General features: G+C 57.5%; 1 protein-coding gene across 9 annotated transcripts in view; it reads right to left on the reverse strand.

Annotated features, from left to right (window-relative positions):
• Window positions 1-2,607: 2,607 nt before the first annotated feature.
• SGSM2 (small G protein signaling modulator 2) overlaps window positions 2,608-18,170 on the reverse strand; it is a 34,310-nt gene continuing 18,747 nt past the window's right edge. The window contains exons 9-26 of one of the 9 annotated variants that reach the window (XM_053911566.2): window positions 18,074-18,141; window positions 17,692-17,852; window positions 17,402-17,528; window positions 15,659-15,793; window positions 11,822-11,975; window positions 10,987-11,051; window positions 10,752-10,897; window positions 10,122-10,250; window positions 9,674-9,696; window positions 9,514-9,568; window positions 7,424-7,798; window positions 7,067-7,191; window positions 6,567-6,649; window positions 6,255-6,364; window positions 5,042-5,138; window positions 4,331-4,498; window positions 4,051-4,112; window positions 2,608-3,068 (exon numbers count right to left, since the gene is read on the reverse strand). In XM_053911566.2, coding sequence (XP_053767541.1) covers window positions 2,907-3,068; window positions 4,051-4,112; window positions 4,331-4,498; window positions 5,042-5,138; window positions 6,255-6,364; window positions 6,567-6,649; window positions 7,067-7,191; window positions 7,424-7,798; window positions 9,514-9,568; window positions 9,674-9,696; window positions 10,122-10,250; window positions 10,752-10,897; window positions 10,987-11,051; window positions 11,822-11,975; window positions 15,659-15,793; window positions 17,402-17,528; window positions 17,692-17,852; window positions 18,074-18,141 — 2,245 coding nt within the window. In that variant the 3' untranslated portion in view covers window positions 2,608-2,906. Of the gene's footprint in view, window positions 4,130-4,330; window positions 4,499-5,041; window positions 5,139-6,254; window positions 6,365-6,566; window positions 6,650-7,066; window positions 7,192-7,423; window positions 7,799-9,513; window positions 9,697-10,121; window positions 10,251-10,751; window positions 10,898-10,986; window positions 11,052-11,821; window positions 11,976-15,658; window positions 15,794-17,401; window positions 17,529-17,691; window positions 17,853-18,073; window positions 18,142-18,170 lie in introns of all 9 variants that reach the window. The other 8 variants (XM_053911565.2, XM_053911564.2, XR_008425166.2 and 5 more) reach the window with 8 other exon arrangements.

An 18,170-nucleotide genomic window follows, 5' to 3' on the forward strand; every position in this document is an offset into this window, starting at 1 on the left:
GGGGGGAAAAAAAAACAACCTACAAAAACCCTACTTTTGTACATATTGTATTTTTACTATTGAACTGTATTCTAGTGGCTGTTCATGCTCCAAGACTTTAGGTATTGAGACATGAATACTATCCATGTAATAAGCACTTGCCTGGAATAAAATATAAAATTGAAATAAACTTGCACTGAAACCTGAGATGGAGCTGCCAGCCTGCAACATCTGGGTCATTTTGCTGCGAAAGAAGGCAGATGTTCAGGAGAAGACCTCCAGCCAGAGGCTGCAGGTTCTTTCAGGGTTGATGTCTGGGGGATAGTCCTCAAGCAGCTTCTATGCTGGTCAGTTACAGAAGAAGATTAGAGACCTTTAGTTTTGGTCCCAGTGCTGAATCTTTAACAAGCTCTGAGAACTACAGTTCTGGTCTTCCCTGTGCTTTTGCAATACTTCCTCAAACCACTTTTATGAACACTATCTTGTCTTATAACACAGTGAAGTAAATAAACCAAGAACTAGCCTCATTCTGGCAGAAAAGGAAACAGGTTTGAGACAACTACCTGACTTGTTATAGCTACACAGCTAGGCTGGGACCCTGTGTAGTTTGTCAGACCTCTCAACTTGGTGCAGAGTTCTCCCTGAGCTTGGGCCATCCTGCCCTGAGGCCTGCTGTGGAACTGGGGGATCTTGAACTCAAGAAGGTTCCAGTGGGAAAGGTGGAGTGCCTGTGCACAGAAGGTGAGAGACCCGAGAAGGGATGTGTCCGTGGGGGAAAGGTTAGGACAAGTCAACTGGGGTGTCCATAAAGCTGTCCTTTCAGGGAAAGGAACAAGAAGAGGAAGAGGTCAAAGGCATGTTATAAGTTGGGCCTGCAAACCAGGTTCTGGGAAGCCTTTGTCCCTAGAACTGCATCTTCTCTCCCCAGTTTGGGGGAAACCAGCCCTTTGGCAGGTTATGTCAGGAATAAGTGGGAAGTGAGAGAGCAACTAGCCAGGCCTAGCTATAGACCAGGCAGGAGCCTCATCCTGCATTTCTTAACTCCTAGACACCTGCCCCACTCCCAGCCCCAGCCCAGGAACTGACTCAGTTTCTCTTCCTGGGGTGGGTCTGGGGATGTCATCCATAGGGAAGGGAGTGGTGGCCACTACTGTCCTAGGGTTCTATTCTTTGAACCTCAAAAAGCCAGGCCCAGTGTCCCAATTGCCCCACAATCCCATCAGCCCCTTTCACTTGTGAGATGCTGGCTCCCTCTACTGGTAGTTTTGGGGAGAGACGCGTGCCTTGAATTAAGGGAAGGCCAACCCGCCAACTGTTAGGCTTACTATTTCCTTAGTGAGTGTCCACTCAGTGTCAGACACTGTGCCAGGCACTGGGGGCAAAGATGAAGACTGCCCCTGGTAGTGACGACCAGCATTATCTGACAGCTATCACTACATCATAAGAATAGGCAGAAACTCCCCACTGTGCACTCAAAGGACAGACCCTACCAGCCCCAGCTCAGCTGCAGCCTGCAAGAGAGGGGCCTATCGCCGGGTGTTGGGAAGCAAAATCCCAAGAAAGAATCCATTTACCAGCTGTGCTCTGTGAGAGAGGGAGACTGACTTCCAGAATTAGAGGGGTCCCCGAGATGATGTTTGTAGTGCCTCCTCACACTTCCTGCTCCTCCTATCCACACACGTTACCTTCAGCTGCCCCATCATTTTGGGATTCCATCTGGTCCCAGAAGCCCATTCCGGGCTAGCACTTCTGGGTGGGACTGTGAAGGAACCAGGCCACTTCCAGGCTAATGTATCAGGGGCCTTTGGTGAACTTTCAGGTGGAGTCACAGAGAGGAAATTCTGATTCTCCAGGCAACAGGGTCAGCTTTGGGGTGGGGGTGGGGGGCAGTGTTCCTTTGAGGGCCTTATAAGTTCCCCTGCCCCCAGAGCTCCCTGTGTCAACAGTTTCCTTGCCTGGGCTGCTAGGAGTGAGTTGAGAATAGGCCCTAATGCTCGGAAAGTCAGTGCCTTCTAGACCAGACCGCGTGCTGGTAATGGGAGCCCTCTACCTGGGACCATGGGCAGTGGTCCTCAGGAGTGGAGGAAGGCAGGCGGGATCCTGCGATTTGCCCCTTTCCATGCCTCAGCAGGTTTGAGCCCTCTTGATGCCCTCACTCCCCCTGGACCTCCAGTCTGAAGCAGGTATCCTAAAAATAGTGCCCGTGGGCAGGAGCCAAGGCCAGAGGGGCAGGGTCCTTCCCCACTGGCTGGAGGGGCCGGGTAGCTTTTGCAGATTTCCAGCCAAGCTCCAGCTTATCGCTATAGCTGTTCAGGATGGCAGGCTGCGGAAGGGGTGGGACAGGGGCCTACACTAATCCAGAGGCTGCAGAGGCCATTGGTCAGTCTGGGATGGGACTGCTGGCCCTAAGTGCTCTCTCCATACCTGGGGCCTGCTTACCATCCCCACCTCCACCAGCCCATAGCTGAGGTCCTTCTCTCTTGTAAAGTTTGGTTCTGTTTTCACCATCCTTGCCTTGTGGGGTTGGCCTTCTTTACTGCTCCACTGTGGAGATTACAGAATTCCCCAACACGCAGTCACTTGCTGTCCTGTGCCAGCACACAAGCAGCCCGAGCCTCGAGCGTTGCCAAATGCTGTGTTTATTGGTTTGTTACACTGAAGAGTACAGTTTTTGAGCCAAAATACATACAGACTCTGTTCCTCACAAAACCACTGAGTCACTAAGGCAGGCACACAATGGCCACTGAGCTTGGTGGAGGCCAAGGACTCACGGACACAGGTGGGCAATGGGGCGGGCCGGCCCCAAACAGGCCGTGCAGTGCCCAGGGCAGGGTGGGTGGGGAGGCTGTGCCAGATGCAGAAGGGCTTCTGGGCCCTTTTCCTGTTTCTCAAGTGTAGCAGTCTCCAGACCTTAGTCTGGAGGCAGACTAAGGGCAGGCCCCGGCCCTGGGGCAACTAGCTAGCCTGCATGTGTTGGTGGTGGGGAGGGGATGACAGAGCAAGCAGCATGACGTGCCCCCTCCTCCCAATGAGTGAGGATCTTCCAAGGGGGGCTCTGGGTCCATACGCCTCTCAACATCCCAAGAAGCCTGTAGAAGGCAGAGCTAGCCTTGCTTCTCACCAGCGACAAATAAGGGAGACCCAGGCACCCCCTTCCCTGCAACCTCAGATGCCCGGGACGATGGGCTGCCTCCAAGTTTTGGGGCCACCTTTGAGAGGAGGCTGTGACAGGATCACCTCCCTAAAGAATCACCCTGGGACTCCTCTCTAGAGGAAGTGCTCCAACCACATTCCAGACCCTTCAGCTGGCAAAGTGTCATTCACACGGCTTTCTGGGATGGAACTAACCATGAAGCAAGACAAGGCAGCAAGAGTGGGATCGTACAGACATACAGGGGCCTGCCATATAGGCTGGGGGAGTGCGTGGGGTCACCTCAGGTGGCCAGAGACAGCAGCAGTGCTGCTCTCACCCAGGGCCCAGCTCCTGACTGCTCCTCAGTCTCAGAGGAGGGCCCGGAAGGCAGCCCAGGAAACACGCCCAAACTGGCAGCCATTCTGGCTGCTCCAGCTGGGGTTGGCACACGTACGCACGCACTGGGCCTACAAAGGGACTCTCAGAAGAAACACATCAGAGGCCCCTTGCTTCATGTGACCCTCATCAGAGGGCCTGGCAACTACAGCCCTGATCACTCTAGAGGGCCCCAGGCTGACCCGGGAGAGGGTGTGGGAGCAGTCCGGCCTGAGGCTGCTGGTGGCAGTGGGGCTATTTCTAGGTGTTGGAGAGGGGAACAGAGTAGGTATTCCCCAAGTCAGCTGTTCCCTGAGGCTGCCCCTTCCCACCCTGGCCCCGACTTGCTCTGCAGGGCCAGAACTGCCCGGAGTCAAACCCCAGGCTCACAAGCACTTTGTTAGGAACTCAGCTGGGCGGGCAGGGCTGGCTGGGAGTCAGGGCGGTCTGGGCTGTGTTGCCCCGCACCTCTCCCTGCGGGGCCTGGGGCACCCGGAGCCCAGGCTCTGGCTGGCTGCTGCCTCTGGTGGCGGCCCTCACTTGTTCTCTATGAGCATCTGCACCTTGTGGACGAGGTCCCGGGCGATCTGCAGGATCTCCTGGGCATCGTGACGCTCAGCTCGTTCTGCAGGAAACGGATGACTGTGGGAATGCCGGGGCAAAGGCCGTAGTCTAGGAGGAGCTTTGTGGCTGCCCACCCACTCCATGTCCACCTGCTGGACTCCCGACATTGGCTTACGGGGAAGAAGGCACTTCTGAGCCCCTCCAACCCTGCCCAGGCCAGGAGTGGAGGCTCCTAAGCCCCCGCTGGGGGCAGCCAGGATGGGCTGGACAAGCTCCTACCATTGAAGAACTTGATGATGTCAGTGAAGTCCATGTTGTTGTCACGGATGATCTCACGGTAGGCCTCCACCAGGGCCAGGGCGATGAACAGGACGAAGTGCTCCGAGGAGATGTGCCGGGCCGCCCAGATCACCTCCCACACAGCGAACACATCTTCATATGGCAGCTCTGGGCACAGCCAGGGGCTCAGGCTGAGCCTGACTGCCCACAGGCCCCCAACGGGCCACAGGTGGAGACAGAGCCCCAGGGGCCAAAGTCCTGGGGTTCTCATCTTCACAGACAACCCAGTCCGAGGGGGCGGGGTTCCTTGCCTCAGGCCAAGACCCTGTCCTTCTCCTTGGTAATCCCTGCAGCCTGGGCTCCTGCGGACCCCACACCACCCCGTCTTCAGCTAGAGCAGCCCTACTTTTACAAACCCTGGTGTTCCGGGGAAATCTGGTTGGACAACAGTTCCCAAAATCATTGCCTGAGGGTGATTTTCCACTCTGTCTTCGTTTTGGATTCACCTCAGGAGCTTTGAAAATCTCGTGCCTAGGCAGCCAGCCACACTAGTAGTCTGACACTGCGGGGAGCCCAGGGCACTGGTGTTTTTAGAAAGTTCGCCAAGTGGTTCCAAAGTGCAGCTAGGGTCCAGAACCACCGCCTTAGGGGAAAAGGGATCTCTTACTGCCCCTGACCCCACCCAGACCCACCAGCCAACCCTTCTCTTACCTCTCTTAAAATCCAGCAGAAACCAGCGGTAACAGAAGTAGAAGTGGGTGTAGTCTCCGTTCTGGTGCATCAGTTCAAACAGCTCTGAGTCCAGGATCTTGTGTGAGTGGAGAAAGGGAGGACTGACCCCACGTCACCCTTCCTTCCCCAGGTCACCCTGCCGCCCCCCACCCTCCACCCGGCCCCTTCTGCTGTGGCTCCCCGTAGCTGCACTTGAGCCTGCTCCCGTCCCCTGGAGGCTGCACTCTACGGCCCCACCTGTGTGGGTTGTACTGTCTTTGGAGCTACACTATTTCCTGAGTGTTTGGCTGCATCATCAACCATACCACTCACCAGAACTTTCAGGAGCGCAAGCATTCCCATACAGACACCCCACCTTGATTTATAACATTGAAAACAATGTGTTTTCCAGAAACAGACTCGCAGACACAGAGAACAGACTGATGGCAGTTGCCAGAGAGGAGGGAAGTTGGGGGCCTGGGTAGGAAAGGCAAGGGACTGAGAAGCACAGGTTGGTGGTCACAGAACAGTCACGGGGAGGTAAGTCCAGCACGGGGCATGTGGTCAGTAACACTGTAATTCCCATGTACAGTGCCGGGTGGGTGCCAGATTTACGGGGGGACAACCTCACCTCATAACTGAGGAATATGTCTAACCACTATGCTGTACACCTGAAACTAACACAGTATTGAATTTCAGGGGGAATCCAAGCTTGCGCAAAGTAGCTGAAAGTTACACTCACTGCCTCCCAGATACAAACGGGAATTACAACTAAGTTACAGAACAATCAACCTGAACAACCAACTGAAGACTAACTGAACAGAAGTCTTTTTACTAAGCGTTTACAGAAGAAGCCGCACTGAGACTGGAAGAAAGGGCGGCGCAGGGGGGAAAGGGCCGGCCCTGCTTCCACACGCAGGCTGAGAATCCAGAGGGACATCTCAGCGGCAGAGGTTCACCCCTCAGGAGGGAGGGGCCTCAACCCCACAGCAGGCTCCTCCCAGCCCAGAGCACCAGAGCCAGGAACAGGAGCCCACATTAACATCCGGTTGTGTGAGTCAACTGTAACTAGAAAAAAGAATGTGTTTCTGAAATGAAAGAAATTAAGCTTATACATAAAAGAGATTTTTGGAATTCTCCCTGGCCTCCATGTGGAAGATGGAGAAGCCCAGTAGTGTCTGGTCAAGTGCCCAAGGACGGCTACAGACCTCACCTGGATGAGGGAGCGCATGTTAGCGAAGTGGGTGTCCATGGCGCCCCCATTGGGGAAGTTCTGGCTCATCCTTTTCATCAGGTGGGTGAAACAGCTGTAGGCCAGCTGATCTGATGGGAGACAGGAGTGAGGCCACAGGGCAGGAAGCCCCAACGCCTCACTTCGCAGGGGGTGTCCTGTGGGCCCAGGGGGCAGGGTTGGCTAATATTCCCACCCATCCAGACCTAGCAGTCATTTCTTCTCCAGATTTTGTGAGCCCAACCCTGACACGATTCTGCGAACACTCCCCCGTCCACGAGCCCCATCGCTCACCATTATCGAGGATGACCAGGAGAGGTGCCAGCAGATCACACATGCCCTGCACGTAGCCCATGTCCAGGTGTTCCCACACGTAGCTGAACAGAGGACAGAGACAGATGCCAGGGACAGAGTCACTGTGGGTGTGTGCCTTCCTCCCCTCCCCTCTCGGGCCCTTGGGAGATGGCCTCTAGAGCAGGCCGCTACTCAGAAGTCAGCCTTCGCTCGACCCTGCAGCACTGGCAGTACAATGGTGAAGAACCCAGCACCCCTATCCTCAGGCGGGTTCAGGCAGTGCTGGGGCAGGGTGGGCCCTGGAGTGAGGGAAGTCAGATAAGGCTTCCTGAAGTGTGGCTGAGCTTTGATCTGAAAGACCCTGTGAGGAGGGGAGGGGCAGGGGTGCTGGGGAGTCCAGTGTGGTTCTGGCGCAGGCAGAAGGAGCGGGACGCCTGCAGACCTGACCCCTCCTGGAGCAGGGTCCCTGCCTCCCAACGAGCCCTGCCCTGCAGTGGCACCTGCACATGATGTCTCTGAGCCTCTCCAGGTTGGGGGGTGTGAAGTACCAGTAGTTTCGGTCACACCGCTGCACATCCTTGTCAATGCGGTGCAGATTTAAGGCCACCGTGTCCAGTAGTTCTATCTGAAAGAGTGGGGGCCCTTCAGGGGTGAGCTGGGGGCCAGAGGTGACACCCACAAAGAATGCCAAGGGACTGAGAGATCAGTCCTCTGGGGATGTGCTGAGAGACGGGCTTGGGGCCTTCCAAGAGGGTCAGGGCACCCCTCCTTCCACCCTCCAGCCTGTGCCCAAGCCTGGGGATGGCAGGACGGCTCTGGGGCTGGCTGAGAACAGGGCCTGGGGAACATCCACATACAGTGTAGGCAGAGGTGCACACGGCCAACAGCTCCTCCCCTGCCTCCGAGGCCTTCTCCTGGCTGGGATCTTGGGGCTCAGAGAAAGTGTGGACTGAAGGTACTGGCCCATCAGAGCCTTCCTCCCCACCACAGTCCTCCTCCTCGAAGCCCACACTGGGCCCCTCATCTATGCTCGACTGGATGCCTGAGGCCACGGAATAGTTGCGAGAGGAAGGCAGTCCTGAGTCTGGAGAATCAAACTCCACTGACTGCTGCTGCTCCACCACGGCGGTGCCCGGGGGCCCCGCGCCCGGGTCCTCCCCGGGAGGCTCCGGTCTGGAATCTTCAGTGCCTGGGGGCTTTGGGGGCTCCAGGTCATCCACAGAGATAAACACCTGGTAGGGGAGAACAGAGGGTGGGGCTTACACCTGCACTCCAGAACCTTCCCTCGGCTCAGTGTCTCCTTCCTGGGGGCACAGTGAATGAGAAGGATGGAGGATTCTCTTCACATCTCCTACTCCCACCCCATGGCCTCCAGCACGGCCTCCCCTGGGCACCAAGCCTCCCTGTCTGACCCAGCTGACCGGCGGGAGGGAAGTCAGCTTCCAGGCAAACATGACATCAGCCCTATCCAGTCCCCTTCTCTGGCTGCTTCCTGGGGCCTGATGTAAAGTGAAACACTCCAGGCTTCCTGTGGCTGCTGTATGGAGGAGGGGGGACACGAGGCCTGGACACTCAATGGCACTGCATGGCCAGAGTGAGCTGTGTCATTCTACACACGCTGGAAGGGGTGAGGCTGCCCATCAGGAGCTTCCCAGTGTCTCAGTGCGGCTGTTGGGGCAGCCTGGGGCGCGTCAGGCTGGGGGGTGTTAGGGAAAACAAGTTCTTCCTTTCTTTCAGTACTGACTGCTCAGAACAAGGCAGATTTTTGTGGGGACTGCCTCATCGGTTACATTAGCCCCAGACAAGCTGAGAGGTAAGAAGTGAAAGGAAACATGTGTTGCTGATTAGAAACAGGCCATCACCATGGACAAGTCACAGGGAAAAGAAGAGACATACGCAGGCTGGTTTGTAGTTTGTTTGTTTTCTTTTCTATTTTGACTATGCAGGGAAGGGGATGCTAAAAGGAGTTCTCACTTTGGGCAAGAAGTGTGGTCTCAGGTAAGGCCACGGGGCGGAGGCAAACCAGAGCCTCGGACCAGGGCGGGCGAGGGAGACACAGTCTGCGACCAGGCTGCTGGGGCTCTGGTGCAGAGGCAGGACTTCACAGCACGCACAGCCAGGGGGAGGGCACCAGGCTTGCCAACAGGGGACTAAGGACAAAGCGCACGGAAAGGAGAGTGTGCCTTGGTCGTTTTGCTCCAGCTTGAGTTTTCTGTTAATATTAGTAAGGATTTAGTAAAGTAGCAAGAACACACATTATTTTAAGTGACAATTTTAAAGAAAAAACGTAAGTTAGTAAAAGAGTGTCCTTAAAACAGAGACTTATCCCTTCTGGTTGGGCCCAGCAGCCGCAGTCTGGGACGCGCCCACCTACAGGCGGGGCGAGGCCCCGGGCCCAGCCGGGCTCTGAGCCGGCTCCACAGGTCCATTCTCACTGCAGTGACGGGCTCCTGAGGCGGAGCTCCTGCCAGTAGACACCACGGCACCGCTCTGAGTGCTGCCCTGGTCTCTAGCAACAGCACTCCGTGAAAGCATGGCAGAGCTGACAGGGGACACAGAGGCCCAGAGATGGGAAGACAAGTCCCTCAGCTTCTCAGTAGTGGACCTGGGACTAGAACCCAGGGCTGCCTATTCTTAGCCTTGAGGCCTCTCAAAAAGGAGGAGGGACTTTTCGAGTCCTCATAAATCCATCTTTCCCTGCTAGTCCATTAAAACAGAGCACAGCGCACTGTCTCACTTTGTTCTTGCAACGCCCAGGGAAGTGGGGGACAGGGGACAGTCATCCCATGTTTCAGTGAAAGAAAATGAGACACAGACACATGAAGCCATCTTTCCAGGACTCCAACACCAGTGAGCACTAGAGGTTGGGCTGGTGCTCAGGACTCTGGGGAGCAAAACGCCGGTGGCTCTCGCCCCACCCCTCACCCCTAGGTCCCGTCTGGCTCACGTCATTGCTAATGGTGGAATCTCGGTGGATGAGACGTTGCACGTGGCTGTCGATGCTGCTGCCCGAGGAGAACTTGGTGAGTGTGGCTGGGTGAGCCTCCCGCTCCCGCTGCCTCACCACCGCCTCGCAGGCCTTCCACTCTGCCAGGACCTGCTGGTACCTTGCTGCCACCACTGCGTCCACCTGTACTAGGACCACACCATGACCATGGGGGAGGGTGGTCCTAGGCCTTCCTCTGCAGGGGCTAGGACAGCTAAAGACGAGGCTTGGGGCCCTGGCCAGGTAGCTCAGATGGTTGGAGCGTCATCCCGATACACCAAGGTTGTGGGTTCCATCCCCAGTCAGGGCACAATAGGAGAACCAACCAATGAATGCACACATAACTGGAACAACATATTGATGTTCCGCGCTCTCGCTCTCAAAAAAAAACAACAAAAAAAACCCCCTACAAAAAAATATTAGGCTTGGGCCTAGCCATAAGGACATTTTTCTCTGCTAACATCTTCCTCTGCCATGTTTGAAGAGGCTGAGCCTTCTGAGGCCTCTTTCCTCGGGTCCCTTGGCCCGACTACCCATCTCCCTGTCCCCATGGGAATGGGCTCCCCTACCTGCTCCATCTCCTTCTTGCTCATGCCAAACTTGTAGTGGCCAAGCAGAAAGGGCCAGACGTCCTTGCGGATCTCGTGCTCCACGCCTCCGTAGTAAACTTGCCGCAGCAGCTCCAGCTCCTTGTAGTTCTGAGGGACCCAGGGGGTACAGACTGTGCAGTCCCCGCAGTCCCTGTGGCCCCTGGGTGACACCATCCCATGGAGAGCTGGGGCTGAGAACAGTGACTCGGTCCCTCTGCTGAAGCCCAGGGAAATCCTGCTTTGGGGCCGTCACTCCCTGCCTGCCCCACATTAGAGCTGGATGAGATCTCCTTGAACCCCACCTTCTCGCAGGGCAGAAACGAAGCCCAGAAAGATGCAGAGATTTGCCTAGGGTTGTAGGGTAACATGGAAGCAGAATGAACCAGTGCTCTTCCCATGGAAACCCACAGTCGCAGCTGAGAGTCTCCCAGGACCCAGGCCACTTCGAGGCCATCAGTCCTGGCCCGTCAACCTGGACCACTACCACCTTTTCCCCGGATGCCCAGCTGGCCTGTGAGGGCTGCTCCCAGAACAGCCTGCTGTGCAAGCACTGCCGCCCGCCCCAGCCCCTTGGCCTGGCCTCTGGCCCCGGCGCCCTAGAGTGTGCACCTTTTCATCCTTCTGATACTTGCTCCACACGTCCTTGGTGAGGCCCCCCGAGGCCCCTGGGGGCCGGGCGGGCGGGATGATGTTGTGATGCACCAGCGCTGACAGGTGGGTCCGCACCGTGGACAGGTGGCGGCAGTACGCCAGCCCTGGGGAGGGGTTGGTGAGCCAGGAGACCATGACCACGGCGCCTCCCCCTGCCCCTGCCTCCCGTGGCCCAACCTCACCCCGCACTCACAGCCGTAGAAGGCCCGCGACACGATCTGCCTCTTCATGCTCTCACATAGTAGCCTGAGGGGCAACCTGTGGAATCAACCTGGCTCAGAGGGCCGTGTCTCCTCTGGTGGGGGGAGGATGTGAACTAAGGACCTTGCGGTGGTGTGCAGAGCAGGTCATAGCTCAGCAGCATGTCGGGGGCTCCCTGTGGCTGCCAGCCAGCCTGAGTAGAGCTGCTGGGAGCCCAGCCTGGCCTCCAACCACCCTGGGGACCTTGGGCACCAACTTCACCTCATGTGAGTGAATTCTGGTTTCCTCAAGTGAAAAATGGAGAGAACCACCTCAGAGCCCTCAGGAGGAACAGGCGAAAAGAAACAACAGGTGAAGGCAAGTGGCCAGCAAAAGCATCAGTGCTGGCACACGGTCCTCACATGAACCCCTTTCCTGTGCTGTTCCTGGCACATGCAGGTGTCCAGGGACCTGCTGCATGTCCCCAGACACACACCCTGATGATGGGGCCTATGTCCACACTGAGAAGGGGGGCTCACAAGGACTGAGCGCCTGCTTTGCCCGGCACAGCTCTGAGTACTCCTGTGGGTTATGCACCTTATTCAGTCCTCACAAGAGCATCAGGAAGCTCGTGGTGTGAGCCCCATTTCACAGATGAGGAAACTGAGGCTCAGAATCGTAGAGGCTCATAGAGACTCAGTAACTTGCCAAAGTCACATGGGTAGCAGAAATGAAATTCGAACCCAGGTCTGACCAACTCAAGGCTGCCATGCCAGGCAAGTGACACTGACTGGCACATACACACAGACGGACACACCCACGTGGCAGTGTTCTCCCTGCCCACTCACCGGTCGGGGACACAGGTGCAGCGCCTAGGAGTCGCATATGGGGAGCTACTGGTGGAGCAGGAGGGGCAGGGAGAGCCCTGGCCACACAGGGGCTCTAGGTGCCAGGCTGGCAGGCTGGGCCCAAAGCCCTGCATCTCGATCATGTCACCAGCATCTGAGGACAGGAAGGGGACTGTGGTCAGGGCCTGGCTAGCCTCCTGTCCCAGCCACCCTGCAGCAGGCCCACCTCTGTGCCCAGAGCTGCAGCATGAAGCCACCCATTGGTGGGGAGCCACAGGGGTGGCGCCTGTCTGGTCCAGAGCCCAGAGATGGCAGTGGTGAGGGGGAGGTGCCCGACACTTCCCAGCCTCCACCTGATTTTTCTGCACATGAGGGAATACTTTGACTGAGTTGTGGATGATTGTGTTTGTTCTCTCCATCTTGCTATCAGCAATGGAAAACACTTGCTTTTCTAGAGGGAAGAGAAAGCAAGAGAAGGAACAACTGAAGCCTGAGCTCCCTAAACTGCTGCCAGCTAGCGTGTTCTTCGGTGATTCAGCCTGGTCCTCTTGGACAAACTCTGAGAGGCATAGGCAGGTGTCTGGACCCAGAACACTGCCCGCTTTCCTGTGCCAAGAGTCTCCACTGATCAAAGCCCCTGAGGACCCCTGAGAGTTCTAGACCTGGTGGCCAGTGGCTGAAGAGGGTCAGGGCTCCCTACGCAGGCCGCCCAGCCCCGCTGCCAGCTCCCATGGGTCCTCCCTGAGTTCCCCGTCCTTGCTCAGCCTGACTGCGCTCAGCACAGTGGCCACCCACACACACAGGCGGGCTGACAGGAAAGGCAAAGGTCCCAGGGCTGCCAGGCCACCACTGGGATGAGGGTAGTGGCTGGGCACACTGTTCCACCAACCATCCAGAAGAATGTCCCCAGGGGCAGCCTCAGAAAACCGCTCCTTAGACATATCTCCACCCAAAGTACAAGAGATGGAGCCTCCTCCGCCAGCCCAGCTGGTCTGAATGAGAAGTCGTGACCAGTGAGAGCTTCTAGGGCCCGGGTGGGGCAGGGGGCACTCCGGCAGGTCCAGTGAGCCACAGAGAGGAAGCAAAGGGAGGGCAGTAAGTGAAAGGACTAGGAGGTGATGCTAGGAGGGAGGGAGAGAACAGAGGTGAGTGAAGACCAGGGAAAGAGAGAGCTGTGTGTGTGTGTGTGATGAGGACTTCTTTCAAGCAGCGTTGCTTTATGTGAGTCGTGGCCTGGGCCCTGGCCTGCTGAGTCCAGAGCAGACCTGGGTCTGCTTTCTGTGTGGCCAGACTCCAGCTCTAGGTGTGCTTTGGTGGGGAGGGCTGAGCTGAGCCCCCTCCAGTCCTCTCAAGGGCTGCCTGGTGTTGGCCAGGAATCTTTTCCCAGACCCTGGGTGGGGTTTTTGTAGCGATCTGGCCCTTCAGCTCCACCAGGAGGCAAATTAAGGGAACATACTCGGGGTGGAGGGGCTGCGGCTCTGGGAACGAGGCCTTGCAAGCCATGCGGAAGAGTCAGGGAAGAGAAGAGGGGAGGACAAGTGCAGGTGGGGAGGGAAGGGGCTCAGCTCATGCCATGACAGCAGGCAGGAGAGAGGCCGGTCTTGAGAGGAGCTGAGGTGGGAGCAGACCCAGCCAGGCAGGCGGCAGGCAGCAGGCGGGCAGGCAAGGGGGGCAACAGGTGCAGAGGGAGGGCGCGCAGGGAAATGAGCTCATGCCTGGAAAGCAGGGCTCAGCCAGGGCAAGTCTCCTGGGTCAATGCTCTTCACCTTAATTCTCCAGGAAGGAGCTGAACCAGCCAGCATGGAACACTGCATCTGATTTAACCCAGTGCAGACAGCGGGAGCTCTGGAGTGACTGGGCAAGGGGCAGCAGGCTGGGCGGGGGCTCGGCTGGGTCAGCTTTGACTCTGACTCTCTCCTCTGGGCTTGAGGAAAGCTTGAAGCAAAACGATCAGGGTGGTTGAACCCCACAGCCCCTAAGACTCCGAGTGAAAGGTGCCTGGCCTGGAGCAGAATTAGAGTGAACAGCATCTCTGCTCTGTGGGAGGCAGCAGGAGAAGGGGGGAGGGGAAGGAGAGGAGAGTCTGGACACCCGCCACTTGGTTCACATGCACAAGTCAAGCATGTTGCAGGCCTGAAAAGCAACAGCTAGCAGGACGGACTCAACAGTGTTGTCATTATGGACTGGAGTGGAGGTGGGGGCTCTCGCACCATCTCCCCCCACCACCTGCTGACTCTGCTCCCCTGCCTCCTCTCCTCCCCCAAGCACTGGAGTCCCAGGGGCTGCATGCTGGCATACTGGGTAGGTCTGGCCCCCTGAGTTCCCCAAAATAATTCCGAGACAAGCCCTGAGGCCTCTGTACCCTGTGGGCTTGGAGGTTTCTCTGACCCTGGAGGCCTCAGTATTAAGACCGGTAAAGGGGGGCCTCCTACCATCAAGTCTTCTAAGACAGGGGCTCAGCAGGAGCCTCCAGCCTCTAGCCTGACTACCAGTGCCTGGGGGTAAGAGGGTCAGCCAGGCCCTCCTGACTCAGCTTTCCCACACTGCTTACAGTCAGTTAACCTGTAATAAGCATCATCCCCAAGCCCAGGCTTGCAAGGAACCAGGTGGCAGGCCGTGTGCAGGTGACAGACATTAAGTGAGGTTCCCCGGGTCCCCATCCGGGGCCGGCCTGCACATCCGACTGGGACGCTGGGGGGAAGGGTAGTCACGAAGGCGGGCATGTGGGGAATAAGGGGGCAGCTGGCAGGGCCCTGCTGGGGGCTGCTAGGCCTGCGCTAGGCCACAGGACTTGGTTGCCCAGAGAGAGGGAGACCACCATTGTCTTGGCAGCCTGGCTAAGGAACTGGACTCTTTAGCAGGACTTTGTGGAGAGTAAGGGGAATGTCACGTGCCCTTAGACACCCTCTGCAGGGCAGGGAGAGGGGCAGCAATTAACTCTGTGGCATGAGAATGGGGAAGTTCCCCTCAATTCCAAGAGAGCTGGCCCTTCGTAAGGGACCGATGTCCCTTGGGCTCCCCAGCCTACGCCTCACAGGTTCCCTGGCTGATTACACTCCAGAGAGTGGGGTCCCTCTCCACTAGCCTAGCTCTGCGCTAAGATGGGTGGTGGGTGGAGCAGCTGTGGGTATTGGGCTGCACCACTTACAATAAAGGGACCTCTGCAACTGTACACCCTGAGGCCTGTGAGGACGAGCGTACCTGACTCACATCCCTGGCAGAGATATCTAGATTTCATACTAAAGCACCGGGCAGTACCTGCTGGAGAACCCAAGCTTACTGGGTAAACTGAGCCCTGGGTCTCCTTCCATGGTGGCCCCAACCCCTCACCTGACCCTCTGGTGACTCCTGTCTGTGTGAGCCGTCCAGCTCCTACCCCTGCCCAGGAGAGGCCTGGTACTTCTGCCCTGTTTCAGAGAGGCAGGACTCAGAGGCACAGGGCCCAGGGCCCGTCAGCCCAGCCAGCAGGGGAAAAAGAGAGAGGCACTGCCTTGGGTTTGCCCGTATGACGCCCAGGAGTGGGAAAGGGCTCAGTGGGCCATTTGGGGTTTCCAGGGGCAGCCAGACTGTCAGACCTTCCCACCCAGTGGGTCTCTTCCCTCTCCTTACAGACACAGTGGGGACCCCAGGGCCCACTGCATCTTGTCCCATCCACTCTTCTTGCCAGCGCCTCCTTCCGCCCTCCCGGACCTGCCTCTTGATGGAAGGGAACCACCCTGGGTACAAGTCCCATAATGCCAACACTGCCATTCGAGCCCCTGCGGTGGGTGGCAAGTGGGCCCAGGAGGGTGGGGCAGAAGGACAGGGTAGGTCAGGGAGAAGGGGAGGGATAAAAACCTTTCATCGGATTGGGAGCTGTGAGGTTCCGCGAGCAGATCATTGAGAGCATCGCGTGTAGTTTATCCTCCTCTTCCTCATCATCGTCCACCGAGGCCGCACGGCTGGCCGCTAGGTGGTGGTAGTTAATAGTGACTGCTCAAAGAGAACGGCGAGAGAGGCAGAGCATAAGGACCCTAGCCCGGGGGCAGGAGAGACCGGACTCCAACTCCGTCCTCGTGGGGAGTAGAATGGAGTCTGGGTCACCTTCAGCCTGCAGTGCATGGAAGAGTGGAAGGGGGGACCTGAGAGTCTTTTGATGATTTACTGGGGAGAGTATGGAAGAAAGTGGGAGGACAATAGCAGCTATAGAGCTCCACTCTTTGGAGAAGACCCTCCCTAGGAAGAACAGAGAAGAGAGAACTGAGCCAGGGAGCCAGGGCAGGGAAGGACCGGGCCAGCTGGGACGGGCTGGCAGCGCGGGCGCTTCCCCAGCCCTGGCTCGGCCCGGGCACTACTGTTGGCGGATGGATCTGGGTCGTCCTTCAGCTTGCGTCATGGTCAGGCCGGGCCAAACGCAAAGATTTCCCCGAACCCCCTTCTTCAGACTAAAAGTCCAACCTTCTCCTCCAAAGGTTCCCCAGGGCTGCTCTCGAGGAGCCTGAGTCACCCTACTGGGTTTCAGCCCCTTGGAACCCCCGCTTGGGGCCCTCCAGGGAAGTGGATCTTGAAGTGAAGTGACCAGAAGTGGGAAATGCCACGGCTTGAAGAGAGGAAGTGAAGGCTGAGTAATCTAAGCCGAGCAATTGCCCGAGGTTAAATGCCAGGCTTGCAAACACGCCCGGCAGATGTGTCTCCTAGTCAGGCACATCAGGGCAGGGGGGGGGGGGGGAGGGGGGGCCCACATCTTGTGCCCTCCAAGCCTGTTGAGACTGCTTGTGCTGTGGGTATGTGTTTGCAGTCTGGGAAACCCATCTGTTAATACAGAGACAACTTGTTGACAACTAACTGGCACAAGTTAGGACATTTAGGGAGCAGGTGCTCTGGCGGCAAATGATCCCGGCTGGCGCATCCCCTGACCTTCTTCCCAGATCAGTGGGTCTGGCCGGGAGACACCTGCGGGGAGCAGAACGCGCTGCCCAGAAAAGGAGCTCTGGTGATGGTAGATACCTAGTGGGGCCCAGCAGCGTACAGCCAGGTGGGACAGGACCCACCAGTGCTAAGCCGCCTTTCAGCCCCACCCTCCTCCAGCCCCAAGCTGAAAGTCTCACCCTTTTCAGATGCACCCCCTACTCCAGCTATAGCTCCTCGCATCAGTAGCCGGTTTGAGAAGGGTTCTGGCTCCAGTGGAGTCAGTGAACAATTTGCACCGCCCAAAAAGAAGCACTGCCCCGCACCCAGGCCTCCTGGAGGCCAGTCAGTGGGCTGAGGCAAAATGGAGAGTTCTCTGCCTTCTGCATCTAGTCTCGCCACATTTTCACCCCTGGGGCAGGGCATGAAAGGATGACTAAGAGAACGTTGTATAGGGACGCCTGGATCAGCTGAGCCAAGATTCTCAGGGTGACAAGGGAAGGGAAAAGAGAGCAGGTAGAAGAGAAGCAAATTCTCTGTAGGTAAAAGGCCCAGTGAGAGACTAAGCCCTGAACCACTGGTCTTATCCTGGTCTGCCCGTGGACCTTGCCTGCCACCCCTCCTGGGTGAGGCTGTGCTCCCCCACCCCCCTGAGCATCCTTCTCCTCCACAGAAGCCGTGTGGGACACTCACTGTGCTCGTGTCTGTGACCGGGGTAAACGATCCGGAACACGTAGTCCGTGGCCCACCCTGTGCCCATCTCCTCCACATCCACGGGCCGCGTGCTGCCGCGTTTCCGTAGCTTGGGGAACACCTTCCCCTGAGGAAGAAGAGGTGGGCAGTTAGCCTGTGCAGGGCAGAGTCCGTTCCAGGGTCCCACCCAAGGCTGCTCCTAAGAACTCCGTGTGGGGAAAGGGCAGGAGGTGGGCAGAGAACCCACCTCACACATCCCTTCACCTCCAGCCTCCCAAGCCCTGAGATACCTTCCCCTGCTGGGTCCAGAGCGGGGGCTCTAGCTGTCCTCGAGGCAGAAGTCCGTTCTCCAGGCAGGACAAAAAGGACAGCAGGTGTCCTCCCTGGGGGAAGTGCAGCGGTGGCCTCTGGATGCCATCCTGGCTCACCAGTACGAGTGTGCCACCGTTCTCTGGGGGCGGGGGGTTGAACGTGGGTGAGTGAGGCGGGGCCTCCAGACCTCCTGGCTGTCACCGCAGCCCATTTGGCCAGGACCCAGGCTTGGTAAGAGGACAGCGGGGCTAGAGTGTGGGGATGACAGGACGACAAGACATCCAATGGGTTGTGCACAGCATGTGACCAGAAGGTAGTCTCTCCCTGCTCACCCCTGTGCCCAGGACAAGGGAAGCTCACTTTGCTGGTGGCAGTGGATGCAGACAATCTGACTGAAGGGTACAACCAGGGCATAGTCCCAGTAAACGCTGGAAAGAAACCAGATTGGTGTCACTGT

Source organism: Desmodus rotundus, chromosome 9 (assembly GCF_022682495.2).
Source record: "Desmodus rotundus isolate HL8 chromosome 9, HLdesRot8A.1, whole genome shotgun sequence".
NCBI classification, from domain to species: domain Eukaryota; kingdom Metazoa; phylum Chordata; class Mammalia; order Chiroptera; family Phyllostomidae; genus Desmodus; species Desmodus rotundus.